This window comes from Tachyglossus aculeatus, chromosome 5, assembly GCF_015852505.1.
Source record: "Tachyglossus aculeatus isolate mTacAcu1 chromosome 5, mTacAcu1.pri, whole genome shotgun sequence".
In the NCBI taxonomy this organism is placed as follows: Eukaryota; Metazoa; Chordata; class Mammalia; order Monotremata; family Tachyglossidae; genus Tachyglossus; species Tachyglossus aculeatus.
In genome coordinates this window covers 89,662,724-89,675,469 of record NC_052070.1, presented here as the reverse complement: position 1 = coordinate 89,675,469, position 12,746 = coordinate 89,662,724, and the positions used below count along the sequence as shown (strand labels likewise).

Here is a 12,746-nt window from a genome sequence, read left to right as displayed (position 1 = left end):
TACTCTGTGTGCAGCGCTTAGGACAGTGCTGCACACACATTAAATGCTCAATAGAGTTAAATGAATGAATGAGTGCAGGGCAGACTCGCTCTGAGGGTCCCTAGCTGAACAGCTGGATGAATTTGGCCAGTTCTGGCCCTCAGTCAGATCCTCCCCATGGCACAGCTACAGCCTCGTGACTCTGGCTCGTCCTGAATGCGAGCAGATCAAGCTGCTCTTATAGCAGCAGTAGCTGCCACCACCACCATTGCCCTAAACCCCACAGGCCAGGTCAATAACCAGAATCCCATGGTCTTCAGACCTGCACAAGCTCCCCTAGAAGTAGGCGAGGGAGAGAGGGGAAGGGGAAGATAGAGGCCCAGTCTGGGAGCCAGTAGTCTCCTTCTGACTTAACTCAGCCGCACACCTCACCCTGCCGGATGGAGGTTCTTCTGCCTCTTAAAGGGCCAGGCCCTGCTTTCTTGTGGGAGGATGAAGAGGCCAGACCTCAGTCCACCTGCCTGTGGATCTCCCAAGCCAAAGGATTGTGCAAATGAGGAAGGGTGGGGAGGCAGGGACTAGATGAGGCAGCACCCCCTCCCACGTTCTGTCTGGTCTAGGGAAGGGGCAGAGACTCACCCTGAGGCAGAGGTATGCCTGTGACCACTTCTGGAGACCTAGCCTATCTTCCCTTTTCTCAGTATTAATTTTGTTTTCAGTGTAGTTCTGGGTATCCTTTTTAGTAGAGTTTCGGGGGTGCTTCTCTATGAATCCCAACAGTATTGTGGAAAACAGAGAAGGACTTTTTAAATAAAGGGAAGCTATGCCTTTATTGTTTGAGTAAAAAAATAATTAGGGCCTCACTGGGTATAACTTCAGGATTTTAATAATTTCTCTCCTTCTAGTTTACGCCTTAACTATTCTTTCTGGAGTACCACCTACCTTCAAAGGTTGAAAGCTTAATTGTTTGTATCCCCAACCCCTGCCAACGCCACACAAGCTCATGAATTACAAAGGTAAAATAAAGGGGGTATAAGGTGGATGGTTGACCTTGTTATTGGAACAATGCTGCCCTCTCACCATTCCAGTTAAAATAGCTTTTTGTTTTTGTTTTTTTATCTACGACTCTTGGCCGTGTTACGTTTCTGGTTTGTGGCTCTTCAGTTTGAGACTTGCCCATTCCCAGTAGAAGCCTAAAGGCCATTCAGGGAGGGACGCCCAAGGATCCGCTACCCAAACTCAAGGGGAATTGGGTTCATTCGACCAATCAATGATATTTGAGTGCTTGCTTTGTGCAGAAGTCGAAAGAGTACAAAAGAATAAGTAAATACAGTCCCGGCTCTGAAGGAGGTTATCATCAGTTGTGATGTAATACCTCTTAACAAGTGCCACATTATTGGATTGAAAATGAGGCCGAAAGAGAGGATCAGCACAGATGCTTCTTTCTTTTTAATTAATTCATTCAGTCATATTTATTGAGTGCTCGCTATGTGCAGACCATTGTACTAAGTACTAGGGAGAGTACAGTAGAACAATAAACAGACATATTCCCTGCCCACAATGAGCTTATTTCAACCCACAGATTGACTGTTGAAGATTTGTTGCAAGTCTCCCAATTCACTCTTGTTTGATCCTTAGACTCTTCAACTCTGTTGTACAATTTATAAAATATCACTTTTATTTAAGTAAAAATTAAGTTTAAAATTCATCCCCTTTTCTAAGAATGAGGGTTTCCAGAGCACTGGAAAAAATGGTTATGTGTTCCCAGATTTGAATGAGCCTGAAACTGTCTGAAAGACAGTTTGAGCATATCAAGTTTCTCATCTTGTTATTGAATTCTAATTGGCTAAGAGAGGCAAGATTTAAAATTCTCCATTTATGTTATCCAAAAATGTATGTGGTGGGAAAATTGCAAACATTATTGCTTGATAATCTTGACTAAATAAGGTTATCAGTGTGCTGGAAAATAAATTGTCATCTGTGTCGTGTAATCCTAAATGCAACCTTTGGACAATGGAGAATAATAATAATTGTGGTATTCATTAAATGTTTACTCTGTGCCAGGCACTGTACTGAACGCTGGGGTGGATACAAACAAATTCAGTTGGGCATAGTCCCTGTCCTACATGGGGCTCACAGATTTACTCCCCATTTTACAGATGAAGTAACTGGGGCACAGAGAAGTGAAGTTACTTGCCCAAGGACACACAGCAGACTAATGGCAGAGGTGGGATTAGAACCCAGGTTCTTCTGACTCTCAGGCCTGTGCTCTATCCACTAGATTATGAAGCTTCTCAAGTCAATGTGGTTTCCCAGACAGGGAAGGGGAAGAGATGGGTTGGAGAATGGGTTGGGTGGTAGAAGAGTGAGGGGTGGCCAATCAATCAGAGGAATTTATTGAGGGCTTATTGTAGTGATTCCTTGAAAAAGGCAGTCATACATTCATTCATTCAGTCGTATTAAGCTCTTACTATGTGCAAAGCACTATACTAAGCGCTTGGGAGAGAACAATATAACATTTTTATAATATAACAACAGTTAGTCTCCACACCCTCCTTGAGTCCATTCCAGACCAGGAAAATACCACCTGTCCTTTTCCCCCTGCCCATAGGTGACATTTTGTTGTCTTCCTCCTTAAATATGACTGTATCAGTGAGGCAGTGAATGACACTTGAAGATATTTAAGTGAAGTTATGTTGCCGACTTGTACTTCCCAAGCACTTAGTACAGTGCTCTGCACACAGTAAGTGCTCAATAAATACAATTGAATGAATGAATATTGCTGTACCTTTCGTCTTAAGACAACCAATTCTCTGTTTTTGTTAATAATCTAGTTATGTGTTGTGGAAATGACCTGGGGAACACCAAATGAACTGTTCTGTGTGGTTTTCTGGATTGTTTGGACAGACCCCTGCAGCTCCCAGAGATTGCTGAATTGGATGCTAGCCATAGCCTGCCAGCAGGGACATCTAGATGTAGTCAGACTGCTTGTACTTTCCTACAGTGCTGACCCAGAGACCTGTGCTGTGAGGAAGAATGAATTTCCTGTCATTTTAAGATTACCACTTTATGCAGCTATCAAGGCAGGTATGTAATCATACTTAATGGTGTTTACTGGACCTTAAAGTTTTTTTGAAAATGTTGAACAGCAGCTGTAACCATTAGTGAAGTGTAAGCCTGTGTGGTTACAAGCTCCCAGTGTTTCAGTACTTCCTCCAGATGCAGGCACTCATAACATTCTGGCCTCCCTGGTTTCATTCAATATGTCTTGGTTTCTTGCTCACTCTTGCTCTCTCTCCCTCTCTCCTCTCTCCCTCTCTTGCTCTTTCTCCCTCTCTCTTTCTCTAGCTCACTCACACTCTCACTCATTCTCTCACACTCTTTATCACTCTCCTCTATGTAGATTTTGGTGAGTATAGTGACCAGTGTATATTGAATTAGAAAAATATGGATTTAGGTCCCTAAAATATTTCTATTAAATCCTGTTGCTAATAAGAACTTTGGCTTCAGAGGAAGTAATGTTCAGAGAAGTGGAGCCAAAGAGCATAAGCATTTTTCTTCAGTTCCTATTTTTCACGTTGCTTTCCTTCATTTCTGTAATGATCAATTTCTTTATGGGGGGGGGCGAGATTCATTTTAATATATTTTCCCTTTGTAGATAATGAAGATATTGCCATATTCTTACTGCGCCATGGGGCATTTTTTTGCTCTTACATCCTGATGGACAGCCCTGAGCCAAGCAAGCGTCTCCTCAGAAAGTATTTTGTAGAGGCAGTCATACTGGCCAGCAGTTCTCCAACAAAAGCAGTAAGTCATCTTCAGCCTAATGCTGATGACCAGAGTCACAACTCTAAATGAATGCAGTGGTATTTTGCATATTGTATTTGTCTCTAAAACTGACCAAGAGTGGACATTTTGACTGTCCACACATCAAGCGTTCTAACAATGCATATCCTGAAAAGTGGCTGCCATGCAGCCATTAAAGGATATGGCAGCAAGCAAGCCACCAGCACTTTAATCAACTCATCTAAGTGGGGTCTTGATCCTGAGGTCTCAGGATCGAGGTTCACACATCATTTCTGCAGAATAATCCATCATTATCATCATCATCAGTTCATTAGATAATACAATTTAATGACCTCATTAAGCAATAAAACAGCCTGCAAGAATACACATATTTCCCCCTGGTATTTCTCAAAAAGGACTGGCTTCTTTGTTTCGCACCAGTCGATTGGCACTTTGTATCTGACTTGGATAGTTGTCCTGAGATTTGTTTATTTCACATTTTGTAAAGGTAGGGCAGGGCACAGAGTTGATCTTTTTGTTTTCTCTGCGGGCAAAGTATAAATAACAAGATGATATTGTTCATGTATTCTGTAAAGCTGTTCTGCTTGTAAGCAATAATAATTATGGTATGTGTTAATCATTTCCTATGTACCAGGCACTGTACAATTCACTGGGCTAGGTACAAGATAATCGGGATGGACACAGTCCCTGTCCCATATAGGAGTCACAGTCTTAATCCCCATTTTACAGATGAGGTAACTGAGGCATAGAGAAGTTAAATGACTTGCCTAAAGTCACAAAGCAGGAAAGTGGCAGAGCGGGGATTAGGACCCAGATCTTCTGACTCCCAGACCTGTGCTTTTTAGTGATGTGAAACTACAATAAAAAGATTTGTCTTGAGCCTTCTTGGAGTCCCAAAGCAAACTGTGATTGAGGAAGCTAGTGTGTCCCAACGAGAAACAGCTACTGTAGATGGTTACAGTGCTTTTATGCCTCTTAAGTAACCCTGTGATAGCATCAGAAGAGCCTTGTTAATACAACTGCACAGAAGAGTGGTGTTGTAAACTTTAAAGACCGAATTATGAATGAGGGACAAGATTGAAATTTGGAAGTCGGCTACAACATGTCAGATGAGACTGATAGGGTAAGCAAATCTTTGTAGACTAATGATTTTGTCTAGGTCTTTAAGCTAAAAAATGTAATCCATGAGGGCCTTTTGATCAAGCTATTTAGGGGATAGGGGAAATTAAAGCACCTTCATTTTTGAGCCATTTGACAGAAGGGTTTGTTTTTATGTTTTTGTTGATAATTAGAAATTCAAGAAATAACTTTATCTGATCTGGATTCTCAAGAAGTACATTTTAAAAAGAAAAATGAAACTGAAAAGTTATATCTCTACAGCATATATATTTGGCAGGCTACCGTTATTCTACTGATATTCAAATATAATGTACTGACCTACTTTCATTGTAAACATCTTTTTAATGTCTAACTTTATGTAAGACTTAATGTTTTGTTGGTGTGCACACCCTGAGAGAAGCAGAGAAGAATTTCTAAAGTTTTAGCAAATGCCAGAAAAGACCTTATTTAGTGCCAGGAATCTGATGCTGCTTTTCACTGGTAGATTGATTGATTTATTGATTAATTTCTGTGTGTTTGTGTGTGTGTGTGTGTGTGTGTGTGTGTGTGTGTGTGTGTGTGTGTGTGTGGTGGGTTTTTTAATGTTCAAGAGTTTAAAATTCAAATTGGTTTGGCACAGAAAGCTTAAGAATCTTGGTACTTTCCTTACTTCCTACCTCATTTGGGGGAGGGAAACTGGGTTTTTGTCTGCCTACAGTATTAGATTTATGTTGGTAAAGTAAACTAACATTTTTATTTTTTTAAGGGATCCAGTAGTTGACTCTCTTCAGCCATAGTTTGTCCTTAAATATGCACTTTAGAGCAACACTCATTTCTTAGAGCAAAAGTCAATCCACCACATTTAATCTTTTTACCAAGGCGTGTAGTTAAAGTGCTGCCATGATAGTTACACAAGGAATCCAGTAATTTTAACATGGGCACAGTGCAAATAATCAAAGTAAATATTTCAGTTGGAAATTCCACTTTCTGTGTTTTTTATTGAGGTTTTTTTTTGGCAAGATACAACCAGTTCTTCCATCACATGCATTTTCACTACGTGGTTTTGGCCAGGACATTAGTAAGGAATTAGGGAACATTCATTCATTCATTCATTCAGTAGTATTTATTGAGCACTTACTGTGTGCAGAGCACTGTTCTTAAGCGCTTGGGAAGTACAAGTTGGTAACATATAGAGACGATCCTTACCCAATAATGGGCTCACAGTCTAGAAGGGGGAGACAGACAACAAAACAACACATATTAACAAAATAAAATAAATAGAATAATAAATATGTACAAGTAAAATAGAGTAATAAATCTGTACAGACATATATACAGGGGCTGTGGGGAGGGGAAGGAGGTAGGGTGCGGGGATAGGGAGGGGGAGAGGAAGGAGGGAGCTCAGTCTGGGAAGGCCTCCTGGAGGAAGTGAGCTCTCAGTAGGGCTTTGAAGGGAGGAAGAGAGCTAGCTTGGTGGATGTGCAGAGGGAAGGCATTCCAGGCCAGGGGGAGGAATTGGGCCAGGGGTCAACGGCAGGACAGGTGAGAACGAGGCACAGTGAGGAGGTTAGCGGCAGTGGAGTGGAGGGTGTGGGCTGTAAAAGGAAAGAAGGGAGGTGAGGTAAGAGTGGGCGAGGTGATGGAGAGTCTTGAAGCCAAGAGTGAGGAGTTTTTGCCTGATGTGTAGGTTGATTGGTAGCCACTGGAGATTTTTGGGGAGGGGAGTAACATGCCCAGAGCGTTTCTGCACAAAGATGATCCGGGCAGCAGTGTGAAGTATAGATTGCAGTGGGGAGAGACAGGAGGGTGGGAGATCAGAGAGGAGGCTGATGGAGTAATCCAGTTGGGATAGGATGAGAGATTGAACCAGCAGGGTAGCTAGCGGTTTGGATGGCAAGGAAAGGGCAGATCTTGGCGATGTTGTCGAGGTGAGAGCAGCAGGTTTTGGTGATCGATTGGATGTGAGGGGTGAATGAGAGAGCAGAGTCGAGGATTACACCAAGGTTGCGTGCTTGTGAGATGGGAAGGATGGTAGTGCCGTCAACAGTGATGGGAAAGTCAGGGAGAGGGCAGGGTTTGGGAGGGAAGATAAGGAGTTCAGTCTTGGACATATTGAGTTTTAGATGGCGGGCAGACATCCAGATGGAGATGTCTTGAAGTCAGGAGGAGACACGAGCCTGAAGGGAGGGAGAAAGAGCCGGGGCAGAGATGTAGATTTGGGTGTCATCAGCGTAGAGATGATAGCCATGGCAGCGAATGAGTTCACCAAGGGAGTGAGTGTAGATAGAGAACAGAAGGGGACCAAGAACTGACCCTTGAGGAACCCCTACACTAAGGGGATGGGAGGGGGTGGAGGAGCTCGTAAAAGAGCCTGAGAATGAATGGCTGGAGAGATGAGGAGAACCAGGAGAGGACAGAGTCTGTGAAGCCAAGGTTGTATAGCGTGTTCAGGAGAAGGGAGTGGTCCATAGTGTCAAAGGCAGCTGAGAGGTTGAGGAGGATTAGGATAGAGTAGGAGCCGTTGGATTTGGCAAGCAGGAGGTCACTGGGGACCTTTGAGAGGGCAGTTTTGGTGGAATGTAGGGAACGGAAGCCAGATTGGAGGGGGTCAAGGAGGGAGTTTGCATTGAGGAAGTCGAGGCAGCGGGTGTAGATGACTCATTCAAGGAGTCATGACAAAGCATGCCTAGAAAGGATGAGATCAATCAATCGTATTTATTGAGCACTTACTGTGTGCAGAGCACTGTACTAAGCGCTTGGGAAGTACAAGTTGGCAACATATAGAGACAGTACCTACCCAACAGTGGGCTCACAGTCTAAAAGGGGGAGACAGAGAACAAAACCAAACATACTAACAAAATAAAATAAATAGAATAGATATGTACAAGTAAAATAGATAAATAAATAAATACAGTAATAAATATGTACAAACATATATACATATATACAGGTGCTGTGGGGAAGGGAAGGAGGTAAGATGGGGGAATGGAGAGGGGGACGATGGGGAGAGGAAGGAAGGGGCTCAGCCTGGGAAGGCCTCCTGGAGGAGGTGAGCTCTCAGTAGGGCCTTGAAGGGAGGAAGAGAGCTAGCTTGGCAGATGGGCAGAAGGAGGGCATTCCAGGCCTGGGGGATGACGTGGGCTGGGGGTCGACGGTGGGACAGGCGAGAACGAGGTATGGTGAGGAGATTAGCGGCAGAGGAGCGGAGGGTGCGGGGTGGGCTGTAGAAGGAGAGAAGGGAGGTGAGGTAGGAGGGGGTGAGGTGATGGAGAGCCTTGAAGCCCAGGGTGAGGAGTGTACAAGTGAAATAGACTAATAAATCTGTACAAACATATATACAGGTGCTGTGCGGGGAAGGAGGTAGGGCTGGGGGGATGGGGAGGGGGAGAGGAAAAAGGGGGCTCAGTCTGGGAAGGCCTCCTGGAGGAGGTGAGCTCTCAGTAGGGCTTTGAAGGGAGGAAGAGAGCTAGCTTGGTGGATGTGCGGAGGGAGGGCATTCCGGGCCGGGGGAGGACGTGGGCCGGAGGTCGACGGCGGGACAGGTGAGAATGAGGCATGGTGAGGAGGTTAGCAGCAAAGGAGCGGAGGGTGCGGACTGGGCGGCGGCAGAGCCAGAGTGTCCGTGGCCTCAAAGCTCTTGCGGCGATGCACATGGTAGCTGTGGGGAGCCAGGAAGGTGGAGCGGGGAATGGTCACCCTGATGTAAGCAGGTTCCTCCAGAGTCTCAGGGGGCCGCTGGGCTCTGGGGGTTTTTCAGACAGGGCAGGAGGCCTCGGGATGCACTGGCACTGCAAATAGACGCTGATTCACCTTGTAACAGTGGATACACTAATGGGACCCAGGAGTTGGCTCTTCTTCAGTCCCAGTGATCGAGATGTCCAGGGGACTCTGCTCCGGGCCAGCGTAGACACACTCCTCCTTATTGGCCTGTCGGAACTCATGCAGCTCGGAGAAGAACCGCTCGGACTTCTCGCTGCAATGTCAGAACAAATAGTTGAGCACTTGCACACTATAGTCAAAGGACACACACTGCAACATGAGTGAGGGAATGTTCTTCCAACAATGTGGGTCTATCTGGGTAGAAATTATGCTATGTCAGGAGAAATGTATATGTGCATATGCAGTGTTGATGGCATCAGTCAGGGCAGTCAGTCAATCAGTCATACTTAATTGAGTGTTTACTGCATGCAGAGCACTGAACTAAGCGCACAGGAGAGTACAGTATATCAGAGTTGGTGTATATGTTCCCTGCCCACAACTAACTTATAGTCTAGAGAAGTGGGAGAAGATGGAAGCAATGTGTGTCAATGAATTCACTCAACTCTGTTGTATTGTTCTCTCCCTAGTGCTTAAGTACAGTGCTGGCCTTCCCAGACTGAGCCCCCTCCTTCCTCTCCCCCTACTACCCCTCCCCATCCCCCCCACCTTACCTCCTTCCCCTCCCCACAGCACCTGTATATATGTTTGTACATATTTATTACTCTATTTATTTTACTTGTATATATTTATTCTATTTTATTTGGTTTATTTGTTTTGTTTTGTTGTCTGTCTCCCCCTTCTAGATTATGAGCCCATTGTTGGATAGGGACCGTCTCTATATGTTGCAAACTGTACTTCTTAGTACAGTGCTCTGCACACAGTAAGCGCTCAATAAATACGATTGAATGAATGAATGAATGCTGTATCCACAGTAAGTGCTCAGTAAATATGATTTACTGATTGGTATAGCTTGCTCATTGCATGTGACTTTTAGTGTATTCTAAAAACTGGATGCTCCAGAGTAATGAAGAGCAACACCCTGAATTGGTCAGCCAAGACACAACCCAGACTGCAGTAATGGCAGGTATTGTATGCTCTTGTGTATGCGGGACTACACACCACATTGTTGTTATTACTCTGCCTGCTCCAAGCACATTAACAGTGTGGAGTTAATTCAGATCTCTTTGGAGATCATATGAGAAACTGCAATCTTTGAAGAACGCAAGCCTACCTTCAGTCATGGGAGGGCATTAATACACACCTTTCAGAGTGCAGAGAGAAGATACTTATCATCACTCCCCTTCCAGCCAGGCAGCTGGTGGCTTCTTACAGTTCATCTACTTATACTTACTTGTGGAATATCTCCTATCCAGACAGACTCATGTTGTGGAAAAAACTTTTCCTGTTTCATCAGTAGTATACCATCCAAAGAGCACAGTGAAAAATGTGTAACAGCAGAATACCAAAATGCAATGCCACTCTAGACTGAAGCCACATCCCCGCATAGGAAGTGCACTCTATTTCACTCTCCTAAATGCTTCATACAGAGTAAGCACTTAATAAATAATATTGATTGATGGATTGTTTGGAGAGAAAGTGATTATCACCCTCTGATTCCCTTGGGAGAAAGTGTGTCCCTTCATACCTTTATACACACTTCTAGGAAGGAATCAGGCCAACTGTATATGATAATAATATTATTAATAATAATAATTGTGTGTTAAGCACTTACTGTGGGGTAAGCACTGCACAAAGTGATGAGGAAGATACAGGATAATCAGGTAAGACACCATCTCTAGTAGTAAATATGTATTAAGCACTTGCTGTGTGCAAAGCACTGTACTAAGTGCTGCAAAAGTGTGAATAGATGCAAATTAGACATGGTCCCTGTCCCACATTGGGGCTTACAGTCTAAGTAGGAGGGAGACCCAGTATTGAATGCCCATTTTATGGATGAGGAAACTGAGGCACAGAGAAGTTGTCACTTGCCTAAGGTCACACATCAGGCAAGTGGCAGAGCTGAGTTTAGAACCCAGGTCCACTGCCCAAGCTCTTTCCACTAAACCATGCTGTCTCTCTTCTTGCAACTGAAAATATACCTCTTCCTTACCGTCTTTTTGAAAAAATATAGTTTGTATTAAGGTTATGATTACAGTTGTGAAAACAGTAAAAACATACATTTAGGAGGACTCATTCCCAACAGTCATCTCAGATACACAGCTTCATTGTCCAGATATAAAGTCAGCTCTGCCAAAACATGTCTTTATTATTTGTTTTGGTTAGAACACTGTTGTGAAATTAGGGGATATTTTTCCAGTCACCTGTCTGTTTGGGTTCAGTATATTATGGAGTCGGAAGAAACTACTGTGTACAAATGTGCAATTGGTCTTGGCTAAGTACCACAGCACAGGTTTTTTAGGAAAGCGAGCTTCTTCAGGTGCAAACCCTACACCTTTTAGTAGAACTGTGTCTAGAAGCAGCGTGGCTTAGTGGAAAGAGCATGGGCTTTGGAGTCAGAGGTCATGGGTTCAAATCCCAGCTCCGTCAACTGTCAGCTGTGTGACTTTGGGCAAGTCACTTAACTTCTCTGTGCCTCAGTTACCTCATCTGTAAAATGGGGATTAAAACTGTGAGCCCCCGTGGGACAACCTGATTATCTTGTAACCTCCCCAGTGCTTAGAACAGTGCTTTGCACATAGTAAGTGCTTAATAAATGCCATCATTATTATTATTATTATTGTTGTTGTTATTATTATTATTATTTAACTTTCTCTCTGTGCATAGTATGTGGAATATTTTCTCTGGGACAAGTAGGATAAGAGAAGACAAGTACCTAACTTCGTGGAAGGAGGCTTCTGCCTATTCTGTTTCTGCTCATTTGGCCTCTCTGAACAACATCATTGGTAGCAAAGCATGGCTTTGGTCATAGTTGGTCAAGAATTAAAATTGAATTCTTTTTTTTTTCTTCTCAGACCACTTTTCTATCCATTCTTTTATTACCATGAATTCTTCAGCGTGGTTTTGAATTCTTAAAAAAGATGTCAGGCTAAACCACCTAAGAAGAATCCTGCACTTTTGTTCTGTTTGGGGGTTTTGTTTCCTTTCTTGTCTAAAATGGTTTCAATTGAGAATGAAACATTTTGCTTTTGATTAGTCTTTTTCCCCAGCAAGAAGGCATAGGAATTAGGGAAGCAGAGTGGTCTAGTGGATAGAGCATAGGCCTGAGACTTGGGAGTCAGAAGGACCTGGGTTCTAATGTTGGCTGTCTCTGCTATGTGATCTTAGGCAAGTCACATCACTTCTCTGTGCCTCTGTTACCTCATCTAAAGGGGGATTTAGACTGTGAGCCCAAGGTGGGACATGGACTGTGTCCAACCTGATTAGCTGTTTTTACTCCAGTGCCTGGCACATAGTAAGCACTTAAAAATACTATTTTTAAAAAGGGCATATTAATCATGTGAGCTTACACTGGAATTGATGTACCTATATCATTCAGTTGTGGAGTTTGTGGGATCCCAGCAACTGTCTGTCCTATTCTCTATGAAATGTTCAAGGTTCCTTGAGTTTTATTAAGTGTGAGCATTCAGTATGCTGAATGAGAGGCCCTTCTGATTGTGTATGGTTTTTATTTCCCCTCTTCTTTGGGTATGTGAGTTAACATTTAGAGCAGTTTGTTTATGGCAAAGAAAACCTTTTCCAAAAAATGAAAATTTAAAATAACAGGTCCTGAGCCAAATACAGATTTCACAAGATTTTCCTGGAGACAGCTCAATTTCAAAAACATTTCCATACTTCTAAATGCACCATTAAGCTCATATTTGAAAGGTTTGTGTCCATCACATCCTCCTCTGGGTACAAAGCTACTAGCCTGATCTAATGTACACCCTGGGGAGAGATGGGTGAATGACTGAGAGGAGTTTAATTCTAGGAACTGGAGAAGAAAACAACAACAACCCCAAACTGATTGTGCCGTCTCATGTCTTCCTCATGCCCAGAAACAGGGGCAGAGAGCTAGCCACATCTTATAGTTGCATGAGTTAAGATTTGAACCCTTCAGATTAATAAATTTCTTTTCCTGAAAGAATTACACTGATGCCAGAAAG

General features: G+C 43.4%; 1 protein-coding gene across 3 annotated transcripts in view; it reads left to right on the top strand.

Moving 5' to 3' along the window:
• LRRK1 (leucine rich repeat kinase 1) overlaps window positions 1-12,746 on the top strand; it is a 145,639-nt gene that overhangs the window by 40,368 nt on the left and 92,525 nt on the right. For all 3 annotated transcript variants that reach the window (XM_038746353.1, XM_038746352.1, XM_038746350.1), the window contains 2 exons: window positions 2,887-3,066; window positions 3,638-3,786. In XM_038746353.1, the coding sequence (XP_038602281.1) occupies window positions 2,887-3,066; window positions 3,638-3,786 (329 nt within the window). The remainder of the gene's footprint in view (window positions 1-2,886; window positions 3,067-3,637; window positions 3,787-12,746) is intronic.